General features: G+C 45.5%; 1 protein-coding gene across 1 annotated transcript; it reads left to right on the forward strand.

Moving 5' to 3' along the window:
• The first annotated feature begins 223 nt into the window (after nucleotides 1–223).
• LOC144266318 (olfactory receptor 5G9-like) lies at nucleotides 224–1,162 on the forward strand. Its single transcript, XM_077819767.1, has one exon. The coding sequence runs from the start codon at nucleotides 224–226 to the stop codon at nucleotides 1,160–1,162; it is 939 nt and encodes a 312-aa protein (XP_077675893.1).
• The last annotated feature ends 12,677 nt before the right edge of the window (nucleotides 1,163–13,839 follow it).

Here is a 13,839-nt window from a genome sequence, read left to right on the forward strand (position 1 = left end):
TGTCATTGTACTTGCACAGTGTCTGCATTTTATCGAACATCTGGAATGACCAGCTGCGAACAACTGGCTCTGTGGACGAAGCCCTTTCCTGAGCTGGTACTGATGTCCGTTAAGAAACTGATCTCCATTTATCTTCACTTACTTCATTACAGAGAAGGGACAGGTTTTCCTCACTATCTACCTGCCCACATCTCTGTTGCTGTCTGATCTCTGTTGAGAGGAGATGGAAGAGGGAAATCACTCGGAGGCGACTGAGTTCATTCTCTCAGGACTGACAGATCATCCGGACCTGCAGGTTCCCCTGTTTGGGGTTTTCCTACTGATTTATGGTATCACCATGGTGGGGAATGGGGGGATGATCTTGTTAATCACAATTGATCCCCGACTCCACACCCCCATGTACTTTTTCCTCAGGAATTTGTCTTTCTGTGACCTCTGCTTTTCCTCGATAATTTTCCCTAAGATGCTTCTGAATTTCTTAGCCGAGAGGAAAAGCATTTCTTACACTGCCTGCGCTGTGCAAATGTATCTCTCTATCGCTTTTGGTGATGTGGAGTGCCTCTTGCTGGCTGTGATGGCGTATGACCGTTATGTGGCCATCTGTAACCCGCTGCTCTATACGGTCACCATGTCCAGGCACCTTTGTAAACAGCTGGTGGCTGGGGTGTATGCTGTGGGGGTGGTAGATTCAATGATAAACACGTGTTGTACATTTCGGCTGTCATTCTGCAGCTCCAACATCATCAATCATTTTTTCTGTGACGTCCTCCCACTGTTGGCGCTCTCCTGTTCTGACACCCGCATCAATGATATTGTGATGTTTGCTTCAATGTTCTGCATTCAAGTCATCAGCTTTATGACTGTCCTGCTCTCCTATGTCTATATCACCTCCACCATCCTGCAGATCCGCTCTGCCGAGGGCCGACACAAAGCTTTCTCCACCTGCACTTTCCACTTGACCGCTGTGGTCCTATTTTATGGCACCCTCCTCTTCATGTATTTACGTCCCACCTCCAGCTATTCCACGGATACAGACAAAGTGGCCTCAGTGTTTTACACACTGGTGATCCCCATGTTGAACCCCCTCATCTACAGCCTGAGGAACATGGAGGTGAAGGACGCCCTGAGGAAAGCAATGAATAAACTGCAAACAAATTCTTGAATCTGTTTCATTCAGTACTGGTTTAGTGGAGGAGAGTGGAAACAAGTAAATTCAATTCTCAGCCCATTACAAAATAATTTCGGAGAGCCCATGGTAGTTCTGTACATTATTATATTGTTATTATTATTAATTTGTTTGTATTCCAACAAGGTCTGCAGTCCCCAACTGAGATCAGTGGACAAAACAAGGGAAGCATAAAGGAAATGCAGGAAACCCAAGTGTATAGTGTGCCGGGTTCGGTCACAGAGACCCTCATTGGGACTGTCACCTCATCTGCTGAAATTACCTCTGAGCCCATTTTCCCTTCCAGCCTGGGACTCCAGAGCCCTATCTTGTTTAGCCAGAAACACGAGCCAGCTGCAACACAGACCTAGGCTCTGGGTGATGCACCCAAAGCTGCAGATCTATATTGAAACCAGCTCAGATAAACACAAGTCTCCAGTACACAGATACTCAGCTCCCAATGGGATCTAAACCCCAAATAAATCTGCTTTACTCGGTATAAAGCTTATACAGGATAAAATGATAAACGCTTGCCCTCTATATCACTGCAAGAGAGATATACACAGCTGTTGGCCTCCCCCCCCCCAGGTAACAATCACTTACACTAAGTTTATAAATAAACAAAAGTGATTTTATTAAGTATAAAAAGTAGGATTTAAGTGGTTTCAGTAATAGCAGAGAGAAAAAAGCAAAATAAAACAAAACACTCAGGCTAAGCTTAATATACTCAGACAACAGTAACAAATGTTCCAGTTTTTCTGAGGATTGAGGACACTTGCCTGCATGCAGTGAAAGGTTTGAATAAGCCAGATGAACACCATTTCCTCCCTGTCATCCTTCTTTATTAATTTATTCAAATCCACCACAAATGGTATTTATCGCCACACATTTATTTATTGCCATAACTCATTTCATTTCCTTCCTTGAGTCCTTCCGGGAGCAACCGTAATATTTTACAATAAATTTACAGGTAAATAAACACTCGTCTTTCTCATGTTCTGTCCCACTTTCTAGAAGAATGAAAAAGCTGTGGAAAGAGGTGCAGCCAGTTAAAATGGATCTCAGCATCTGCTCAGCTGCTGAGATAACGTCCTTGGCTTTCCCCATGGTGCTGTTTCCGTACATGGAATGTTGGTCCCATTCGCTGAACAGTGTGTGGGAAAAAAAGATCTGTGACCTAAAGCTGAAAACAATTGTATCCCATTTCAAGACCCATCATCTTTCTGGGCTCATGGATCTTGACCTCCTCCCTGGATTGGAACTGGTGAGGAAAAGGGGAAAGACACCTTATCTCAGCCTCAAAACCTTCAGCCATTCAGTTTCCCCAAAACTGTCTTTCTTAAAATCCTTACTCTTTATTCACCTACCGCATTGCTCAGCAATTATCTCACTGCTTCAATTCTGCAGAGCAGACCACCACACATCAGAGTAAGGAGAGAGACTTTTTAAAACTTGATATCACTGTAAAGGTGGTACCAACCTATGAGGCAATATAAGTGATTTGTCCACTTTGTGACAGAGGAGAAAAATAAACCCAGGTCTGCTGAGTCCAAGTCCAGCAGACCCTCTGCCCTCCATAGATCAGGGAGAGATGGATGAAATGATTCCTTTCCTACCCAAAAGAATCTGCTATCTTGTGACCCTAAATCTTTAAATAAAGCCACATCGGGTGAAATGTAATACCCCAAACCAAAACTCATGCATGTCCCATTATAAGAAGATAAGAACATTAAGAATGGCCATACTGAGTCAGAGCAAAGGTCCATCCAGCCCAGTATCCTGTCTACCAACAGTGGCCAGTGACAGGTGCGCCAGAGGGAGTCAACCTAACAGGTAATGATCAAGTGATCACTCTCCTGCCATCCATCTACACCCTCTGACAAAGAGAGGCTAGGGACACCATTCCTTACCCATCCTGGCGAATAGCCATTAATGCACATAACCTGCATGAATTTATCCAGTTCTCTTTTAAACCCTGTTATAGTCCTAGCCTTCACCACCTCCTCAGGCAAGGAGTTCCACAGGTTGACTGTGCGCTGTGTGAAGAAGAACTTCCTTTTATTTGTTTTAAACCTGCTGCCCATTAATTTCATTTGGTGGCCCCTAGTTATTATGTTATGGGAACAAGTAAATAACTTTTCCTTATTCACTTTCTCCACACCACTCATGAATTTATATACCTCTATCATATCCCTTCTATGGGTATGTATACACTACAAAATTAGGTCGAATTTATAGAAGTCTTTTTCTTAGAAATCTTATAGATTTATAGAAGTCTTTTTTAGACACTGCCAGGGAAGGAAAAGTTTTAATAATCTTTGAAATAGTGGCACAACAGAGCAAACATCAGGCTTTATCACCTTAAAGTTAGCAACCACCACAAGATAGACTGACCTATTCACAGGGGCGGGAGTTCTGAGCTGAGGTTTTTATGAACTTGTAGTCACAGGAAAAACCCCGAAGTGTGGTTGGAAAGACTGACTCCTACCAGAGCCCCTGCTGGATTTGGGAGGTGATTTCGGGTAAGCTCATTAGCAGGTGTGTACGTTCTCTTATTGTTTTTAATATGTTTTCTCTGTAATAATTTCACCTTAAGAATACTTGTGCCAGCTTATCAAGGTCTGTGTAGTAATTTATAGCTGCTGGCAATTACACTGTTCATAATCCTTCTGATGAGAAAGCAAAGCACAGAAGCTGGCCTGTTTTGGCAGTCTGATTTGCAGGGGATATCACAGTGTAGGCAGGGGACTGGAAAATTCCCAGTTAGGTGAGGGAGAGATACAGATGTCCGTCCAAGAGAGGTGTTGGCTGAGGATCTGGGGGCCTAGAATGGATGCCCTTGGTGGACCAACAGGGTAACCAGATGTCCCGATTTTATAGGGACAGTCCCGATTTTGGGGTCCTTTTCTTATATAGGCTCCTATTACACCCACATACCCTGTCCCAGCTTCAAAAACAGACTCCAATGAGAAACTGCAGAACTGGAATTAATTTGCAAACTGGACACCATCAAATTAGGCCTGAATAAAGACCGGGAGTGGATGGGTCACTATAAAAACTAATTTCCCCCTACTTTTACTCACATCTTCTTGTCAATATTTTGAAATGGGCTACTCTGTCTCCATTGGCCCCATTACCACTTCAAAAGTGATTTGTCCTCCCTTGGTATTCTACTGTTGAGATTAGCCCACTTCCACTTCAACTGAATTGTCTCGTTAGCACTGACCCTCCTCTTGGTAAGGCAACTCCCATCTTTTCATGGACTGTGTTTATATACAAGCTGACTGTTTTTTTCCACTCTATGCATCTAATGATGTGGGTTTTAGACCACGAAAGCTTCTGCCCAGATAAATGTGTTCGTCGCTAAGGTGCCACAAGTACTCCTCGCTATTTTTGTATAAATCCTGCTTCTCTTTCAACAGGACTCTTTTGGGTGAAGAAGCCTCTCAGAGTTCCGTAAGTTAGGACAGCAATCATCAAGCTTGTTCATTTATCTCTGGGAGCTGCTAATTTCAATGAATGTTTGCAGTGTCTTTGAAACACATTCCGATTTTAATGATGCACAGTGGACCTACTTTAACCACACTGGCAAACTTGCTTGCCAAGTTACGCAATATCAGTTTGGCAGGCACAAACTTTCTCCTCATCCCACCGAGAGCTTATTAAAATGGTCAGAAGCTAAAACCGTTTCTGCAGAGATGGGTCAATGAGACTAAATTGATCGCCTCAGGTCCTGGAAGTGTAACCGCCCTGGAATTTGCATTTTTGTTTTGTTGCCGGAGCCAGGGTGATTATTTTGAACCAGCACGCATAATCTCCAAAGTGCATTACCTTGTTCCTCACAGAGGAATTAAAGAAATTACCAGCAGAGAATTCCCTATGAGGGACTAGACAGACATAGAGACTAATTATTTGATTTGTAACTGCAAAACTGCACAGAAGATACATTTGAAATTCAGAGCTGTTGTTCCAGTATCAATATTAATATCAGTCAAATATTACTATTAATTCTACTAATGTCAGACCTACAAGTCCACCTCTCTCTCTGTAGCCCACACACCCTCTGCCCAGACCTTGGAGACCAGGACAGACACATCTTGATTGGATGCACCTCAATACCCTGGGGAAACAGGGAAAGAATATGGACAGAATAAACATGTTTTAAACTGAAACTGCAATCACAGCCACAGGTTACGAAACAGGCTCTCCCCTAGGATAGAATAATTCCCTGTGCTGCAGGAATGATTGGAATATTCTGACCTGTGGCATGCAGGACATGAGACTATCTGATAATCATGACCTCTTCTGGCCTTAAAATCTATGGACCCATGTACAGACTTAATTTCCTGTTTAAAAATAACAGAAAGAGAAGCCTCTGTGTTCAGAACTGTTTGGGTGAATTCAGAGTGAAATAAACAAAGATTAAAACCAGTTGCTAAAGACAGAAAAGAATATTTTGAAAATCCACCCACTCCCCAAATAGACAGTGCACTTCATTTTGATCTGTCGCAATCGTGCTGGCATTTCAATTTCTACTCCTGGATCCCCTGGCATTCCAGTCCTGTCCATCTCATCTCAAATCTACAGGATTCCCACACATGCCTCCAGCTCTGCATCCAATCCTAATTTGCATCCCCTTGGTTTCCATTACATAAAATACGTAGCATATATCCGCACACACACACACACACACACACACAATCTCTACCAACACACTTTAGTTGAGAGGATAGATAGCCGAACATTTAGGGGACCTGTGGCAGGGCAGTGAGGCTAGCCGTAGTGGGGGCAAAGACACAGTTGGAGGCTGGGGACTGGCTAGAGGAATATTTCGGCTGCAAGCCTGTTAGATGAGGTGGGTTCATGTCCCTGCCCCCCCGTCAATGAGATTTTGACAGTCAATAGTATTTACATTTCTAAGTGCCCCAAAACCTTTTTGAAAATGATATTGGAGCAACATACCCTAGGAAGGGTGTGACACCCGAAGACGTTGTTGACTGACGTGTGCAGGCAGCAGCAGAGGGTGCCAGAGAGCTACCTCCGCCTGCAGCACCAACTCCAGATGGCAAGGGGCTCCAACACTGAGAGAACAGGAGCCACATAAGGAACTTAGCTAGCGAGACCTGACCTGTCATAACCCCTCTAATTCTTTGCCTGGAGCCCCTGGAATTGCAGTCATAGCCTGTCCACACAGCTCTGCCCATGCCCCTCAATCCTGTTGTGCTACAGCCCCCCCCAACTCCGATGTTTCAGTCTTTGCCCTCCCACCACACCTCACACGGCTCTGCTATAGTCTTTTCCATAAAATATTCCATGCGTAAGTGCACTGAATTTTTTTCAGCTGATGAAGCCTTAGGTGCAATGTTATGGAACTCATGGGCAGAATTGTTGATACACGGTGAGCTTTGTGTACTGAAGGGGGGCTGGTTTTTCCTGCAATCTCCATGCTAAAGAAAGTCTCAAGTCCCCAGGACATTTCCTTCCCAGAAGCGCCTTAGTCTGCTCAGTGGTTCCAAGCTCACTGTGGACCAATGCTGAGCAAGGAAGCACCGCGTGGACTGAGTGTACTTCCACTCCCTGCACCTGATGAGGTTGGTTATAGCCCACGAAAGCTTATCCCTAAATAAATGTGTTAGTCTCTAAGGTGCCACAGGTCTCCTCGTTGTTTTTGAGTGTACTGAATTCCTCTGCTCCCACACGATCCTTGTGCATCTGAGAGGCATCACACAAACAAGGGAATGTGGAGCAGAGCGTGTCCGGGGACAGGAGTGGGAGTGTGTGTTATGCTGTTGGGCCCTATAGAGATAGTGTAATGAACGTGCCGGCTCATAGTCAGGCCCCACACTCCCACCACATTCCAGAATTAGCTGGAGGAAAAGGATTGGGCCACAGCTCATTCTGGGAGGGGATCTGGTTCATGTATGTCCACCAGAGGGCGCTGTCTGTACCCAAGTTCCGCATTGTGACAGCGGAGGGGTCCGTGTGAACAGGCAAGGGGGTGACACCCATAGGGCAGGAGAGGATGAGGGTCAGCCAGGGATCTGCGGAGAATGAACAGGGGCCAGACAGAGGCAGCAGACTGGAAGGCGCAAGTAAGGACAAGTAGCAGGCAGCCTGAGAGCAGAGCTAGAGACTGGGGATGGGAAGTTGTAAGCAGAGCATTAAAGCACCTGAGGCTCTCAGTAGGCGAAGTGTTTAATGGGGACCCACCAAGGGATGGAGAACCCCCCAAGAACCGACTGCTTGGACGGCCCACTGTGCTGACCTCTGCGCTCATGGTACACGGAGCTCACCAGAAGGGATTGGTAAACTCGCAGCAACACCCTCCAGTGGGGACAGTAGATTTGATCGCAGAAAAGGAAGAGCTGGACTTTTTCTTGCATCATACAGGCCCCTATTGTGCCTGTTAGGCACAGCCAGCCTAGATCCTGACAGGTATTTAGGTGCTTAATTCACATGGAAATCAATGGGGCCCAGACATGAAATCAACAGACCTATTAACTTCAGTGGGACTTACGGCAGGCCCATAGGGAACATCACCTCCTCCTGTCCAGGTCCAGTCATTTCTGCTGCCTTCTAAGAGGAAGGGGGAACATGAGCCTATCTCCTCCCTGCTTCTCCCCCTGCTTTTCGGGGGATACCTCGCAGCCAAAAGGGGATGAGCAGGGATCGATGCTTGGACTCAGGAAAGCAAAGAGAATGCAGTCGTGCTTGGTATCTGTGCGGGGGCGCTTCGGTGGACACTTTCCTTGCACTGTCTCCTTAACCCTGCACATTCAAGCAAGGACAATGTGACCATTTGCAGGCAACTACTCCCCTAGAAACTTAGCTGTGCACAAATCCCAAGGCCTAGAAAACACATCCTGCACCAAAACTATGTGACATAATTGCTTATAGGACCCAAGACCTTCAGCACCAAAGCATACGCCCTTGAGCAAATAGTTACTCCGTTTGCTGGTCTCCGTAATAGATTTTTATCTTCTCTACGGACCAGCCACTAGATGGGACCTAGGCACATTTAGCTTGTATGTTACATTCACTCCAAGTTTTCCCTGTGCAAAACGCTCCCAGAGAACTTTTTATTTGTTGGAATCTTGGTTTTTCCAGGTTTAATGGAATATTTCTCTTTCAGAACCTCTTCACATCATGAGTTTCAAAGGCTGGAGTGATGAGGCACAAATGACCAATAATGGGAAAAGCTATTTGTTTGGCCTAGTCTACCCTAGAAAGGTTTGCCTGTTTGGCTATACTGGTATAGCTACACGGGCAAACCTGCCTAACGTAGACTCAGTTTATGCGAGCAAAAGAGCATTTTTGCCTCTATAACTTATATCCGTGCCTCCAAAATAAATAACTAAATCAGCAAAAGCACCTTTTTATTTATTTATTTTTTTTTTTTTTTTGCCATTATACCTGCATCTCCATTAGGGGCTGGTTTACGTTCGGAAATTAGACCGACCCGGCTTTGTGACTCAGGGGTGTGGAAACATCACACCCCAAGCAATGTACTTAAGCTAACCTAAGTCCCCAAGTAGGCAGCACTAGCTAGCACCTCTCAAGGAGGTGGATTACCTCTACTGACAAGAGAACAGCACCGATACCCTCTACACTGAGGTGCTACACAGGTGCCACTGTAACAATCCAAGTGTAGACAGGACCTGTGGATTTTGCTGGTACAGAAATGTTGTTTAAAAAAAAAAATCATGCGCCTGACCCACATCGCTATACTGACAAAAAGTTTCTAGGGTACACCTGGCCTCAAGCTGGCCAAATACCGAAACCATAATTTGTGAGAGTTTTAATGAATAAAAATGCCATTGTCGGCCGGCTCTGATTCCTACGGACATAGTATAGAAGTTCCCCAAAGGAGGCTGTGCATTGCTGATCCTTAGCTCAGATCCTCTGCGGGTGCAAATTGGCACAGGAGTCACACCTGCAGTGGCTCCGGCCTGTTGGCTTCAATGGGACCACTCCAATTACACCACCCAGAAGCTCCAAATGACCGGTGTCAGTTACACCAGCAAAGAATCTGGTGTAGAGACTTGGATGGGGCTTCTTTGCTTCACACCACCTAAGGTTTGGCCCACTGACTTCAGAGGATCAAAGCTGATTTATGCCAGCTGGGAATCTGGCCCCTTTGAATTACGTAGTGTTTATGGCCAATGTACATTAGCAGGAGATCTGAGCAATTAACTTGAATAGAGCATTTCTTATTTACACCTGGTCCATTGGCATCAATAGAGTTATGCTGACACAGGACCGCCAGGGATCTAGCTTTCACTTGGCTGAGTGGGGAAAAACAGTGATGTTTAAAGAATGCTAATACAAGTTTGTATCCCATTAGCACTCACTCCCTTTATGGGTTTGGGTGTGAGGTGGGGGACGAAGGCTAGAAGAGTGAAGCTGCTCACTGGAGTCAAGCTTTTCAAAAGCGAATAGTGATTTTGGGTACCTAGCTTGAAGCACCTCAAAAGGACTGGACTTTCAGAGAGCGCTGAGCACCCACCTGACAGGTTGGATCACAGAAACCCCCTTCGGAGCTATCAACTTATGTACCGAGACTCCTTCTGCCCCTGCTTTCCTGCCCTGGCACCTTGGGACTTCAGTGCCCTGCCTGGTTTGAGCCAGACCCGCTAGCCTGCTGCAACCCCAGACCCAGGTCTGAACCATATCCCCTAACAGTTGTAGGTTTTCCTGGAAGCAGCTTAAGAAATGTTCCTGTCTTTAACACTCAGATGCTCAACTCCCAATGGGGTCCAAACCCTGAATAAATCCATTATACCCTGTATAATGCTTACACCGTGTAAATTCACAGATTGTTCGCCCTCTTTTAACACTGATAGAGAGATATGCATAGCTGTTTGCCCCCCCCCCGCCCCCGCCCTGGTACTAATATATACTCTGGGTTAATTAATAAGTAGAAAGTGATTTTATTAAGTACAGAAAATAGGATTTAACTGGTTTCAAGTAGTAACAGACAGAACAAAGTGAATTACTAAGTAAAAAAAAATAAAATAAAACATGGAGATCTATCTCTAATACATTAATAAAACTGAATACAGATAAAACCCTCACCCTCATTGGTGTTCCATTAAGCTTCCTTTTACAGACTAGTCTCCCTCTAGTCTGGGTCCAGCAATCATAGAATAACAGGGTTGGAAGGGATCTCTAGAGGTCATCTAGTCCAAGCCCTTGTTCAAAGCAGGACCAATCCCCGATTTTTGCCCCAGATCCCTAAATGGGCCCCTCAAGGATTGAACTCACAATCCTGGGTTTAGCAGGCCAAAGCTCAAACCACTGAGCTATCCCTCCCCCCCAGTCACTCACACCCCCTGTAGTTACTGTCCTCTGTTCCAGTTTCTTTCTGGTATTCTTGGGCATGGAGAGGCTATCTCTTGAGCCAGCTGAGGACAAAATGAAGGGGTCTCCAAGGGATTTTTATAGACTTTCTCCTCTGGGTGGACACCACTCCCACTCCATGTGTAGAATACAGTTTCAAAATGCAGTTTTGGAGTCACATGGGCAAGTCACATGTCCCTGCATGATTAAGTTCCTTACCAGCCAAACCACATTCCTGGGGAAGCGCAGATGTGGATTGGCATCTCCATGTTCTATTGTCTGTTAAGTGCTTCTTGATTGTGCACTTAATGTGCACATTCCTTACTCCACAAGCTGACCAAATGCTCTACTAAGCTACTTAAAATCAAGCAAGTACACAGCCAATATTCTTAACTCCAACTACAAAAATGATACGTGCATACAAATAGAAGGAATATATTCAGTAGAGCATAACCTTTGCAGAGATATGTTACATGGCCTATCTAGCATAACACATATTCCAGTTATGCAAAAAGAAAAGGAGTACTTGTGGCACCTTAGAGACTAACCAATTTATTTGAGCATGAGCTTTCGTGAGCTACAGCTCACTTCATCGGATGCATACCGTGGAAACTGCAGCAGACTTTATATACACACAGATAATATGAAACAATACCTCCTCCCACCCCACTGTCCTGCTGGTAATAGCTTATCTAAAGTGATCATCAAGTTGGGCCATTTCCAGCACAAATCCAGGTTTTCTCACCCTCCACACAAATTCACTCTCCTGCTGGTGATAGCCCATCCAAAGTGAAAACTCTCTACACAATGTGCATGATAATCAAGTTGGGCCATTTCCTGCACAAATCCAGGTTCTCTCACCCCCTCTCCCCCCTCCCAGAAACCACACACACAAACTCACTCTCCTGCTGGTAATAGATCATCCAAAGTGACCACTCTCCCTACAATGTGCATGATAATCAAGGTGGGCCATTTCCAGCACAAATCCAGGTTTTCTCACCCCCCCACCCCCGTACACACACAAACTCACTCTCCTGCTGGTAATAGCTCATCCAAACTGACCACTCTCCAGGTTTAAATCCAAGTTAAACCAGAACAACTTGGGGGGGGGGGTAGGAAAAAACAAGGGGAAATAGGCTACCTTGCATAATGACTTAGCCACTCCCAGTCTCTATTTAAGCCTAAATTAATAGTATCCAATTTGCAAATGAATTCCAATTCAGCAGTTTCTCGCTGGAGTCTGGATTTGAAGTTTTTTTGTTTTAAGATAGCGACCTTCATGTCTGTGATTGCGTGACCAGAGAGATTGAAGTGTTCTCCGACTGGTTTATGAATGTTATAATTCTTGACATCTGATTTGTGTCCATTTATTCTTTTACGTAGAGACTGTCCAGTTTGACCAATGTAAATGGCAGAGGGGCATTGCTGGCACACGATGGCATATATCACATTGGTGGATGTGCAGGTGAACGAGCCTCTGATAGTGTGGCTGATGTTATTAGGCCCTGTGATGGTGTCCCCTGAATAGATATGTAGGCACAGTTGGCAACGGGCTGTGTTGCAAGGATAGGTTCCTGGGTTAGTGGTTCTGTTGTGTGGTATGTGGTTGTTGGTGAGTATTTGCTTCAGGTTGCGGGGCTGTCTGTAGGCAAGGACTGGCCTGTCTCCCAAGATTTGTGAGAGTGTTGGGTCATCCTTTAGGATAGGTTGTAGATCCTTAATAATGCGTTGGAGGGGTTTTAGTTGGGGGCTGAAGGTGACGGCTAGTGGCGTTCTGTTATTTTCTTTGTTAGGCCTGTCCTGTAGTAGGTAACTTCTGGGAACTCTTCTGGCTCTATCAATCTGTTTCTTTACTTCCGCAGGTGGGTATTGTAGTTGTAAGAAAGCTTGACAGAGATCTTGTAGGTTTTTGTCTCTGTCTGAGGAGTTGGAGCAGATGCGGTTGTATTGCTGAGCTTGGCTGTAGACGATGGATTGTGTGGTGTGGTCAGGGTGAAAGCTGGAGGCATGCAGGTAGGAATAGCGGTCAGTAGGTTTCTGGTATAGGGTGGTGTTTATGTGGCCATTGTTTATTAGCACTGTAGTGTCCAGGAAGTGGATCTCTTGTGTGGACTGGACCAGGCTGAGGTTGATGGTGGGATGGAAATTGTTGAAATCATGGTGGAATTCCTCAAGGGCTTCTTTTCCATGGGTCCAGATGATGAAGATGTCATCAATATAGCGCAAGTAGAGTAGGGGCTTTAGGGGACGAGAGCTGAGGAAGCGTTGTTCTAAATCAGCCATAAAAATGTTGGCATACTGTGGGGCCATGCGGGTACCCATAGCAGTGCTGCTGATCTGAAGGTATACATTGTCCCCAAATGTAAAATAGTTATGGGTAAGGACAAAGTCACAAAGTTCAGCCACCAGGTTAGCCGTGACATTTTCGGGGATAGTGTTCTTGATGGCTTGTAGTCCATCTTTGTGTGGAATGTTGGTGTAGAGGGCTTCTACATCCACAGTGGCCAGGATGGTGTTTTCAGGAAGATCACCGATGGATTGTAGTTTCCTCAGGAAGTCAGTGGTGTCTCGAAGGTAGCTGGGAGTGCTGGTAGCGTAGGGCCTGAGGAGGGAGTCTACATAGCCAGACAATCCTGCTGTCAGGGTGCCAATGCCTGAGATGATGGGGCGCCCATGATTTCAAGGTTTATGGATCTTGGGTAGTAGATAGAATATCCCAGGTCGGGGTTCCAGGGGTGTGTCCGTGCGGATTTGATCTTGTGCTTTTTCAGGAAGTTTCTTGAGCAAATGCTGTAGTTGCTTTTGGTAACTCTCAGTGGGATCATAGGGTAGGGGGTGGAGGGGTGAGAAAACCTGGATTTGTGCTGGAAATGGCCCACCTTGATTATCATGCACATTGTAGGGAGAGTGGTCACTTTGGATGAGCTATTAACAGCAGGATAGTGAGTTTGTGTGTGTGGTTTTTGGGAGGGGGGTGAGGGGGTGAGAGAACCTGGATTTGTGCAGGAAATGGCCCAACTTGATTATCATGCACATTGTGTAGAGAGTTTTCGCTTTGGATGGGCTATCACGAGCAGGAGAGTGAATTGGTGTGGGGCGGGTGGAGGGTGAGAAAACCTGGATTTGTGCTGGAAATGGCCCAACTTGATGATCACTTTAGATAAGCTATTACCAGCAGGACAGTGGGGTGGGAGGAGGTATTGTTTCATATTCTCTGTGTGTATATAAAGTCTGCTGCAGTTTCCACGGTATGCATCCGATGAAGTGAGCTGTAGCTCACGAAAGCTCATGCTCAAATAAATTGGTTAGTCTCTAAGGTGCCACAAGTACTCCTT

The sequence above is a fragment of the Eretmochelys imbricata genome, chromosome 6, assembly GCF_965152235.1.
Source record: "Eretmochelys imbricata isolate rEreImb1 chromosome 6, rEreImb1.hap1, whole genome shotgun sequence".
Lineage (NCBI taxonomy): Eukaryota > Metazoa > Chordata > Testudines > Cheloniidae > Eretmochelys > Eretmochelys imbricata.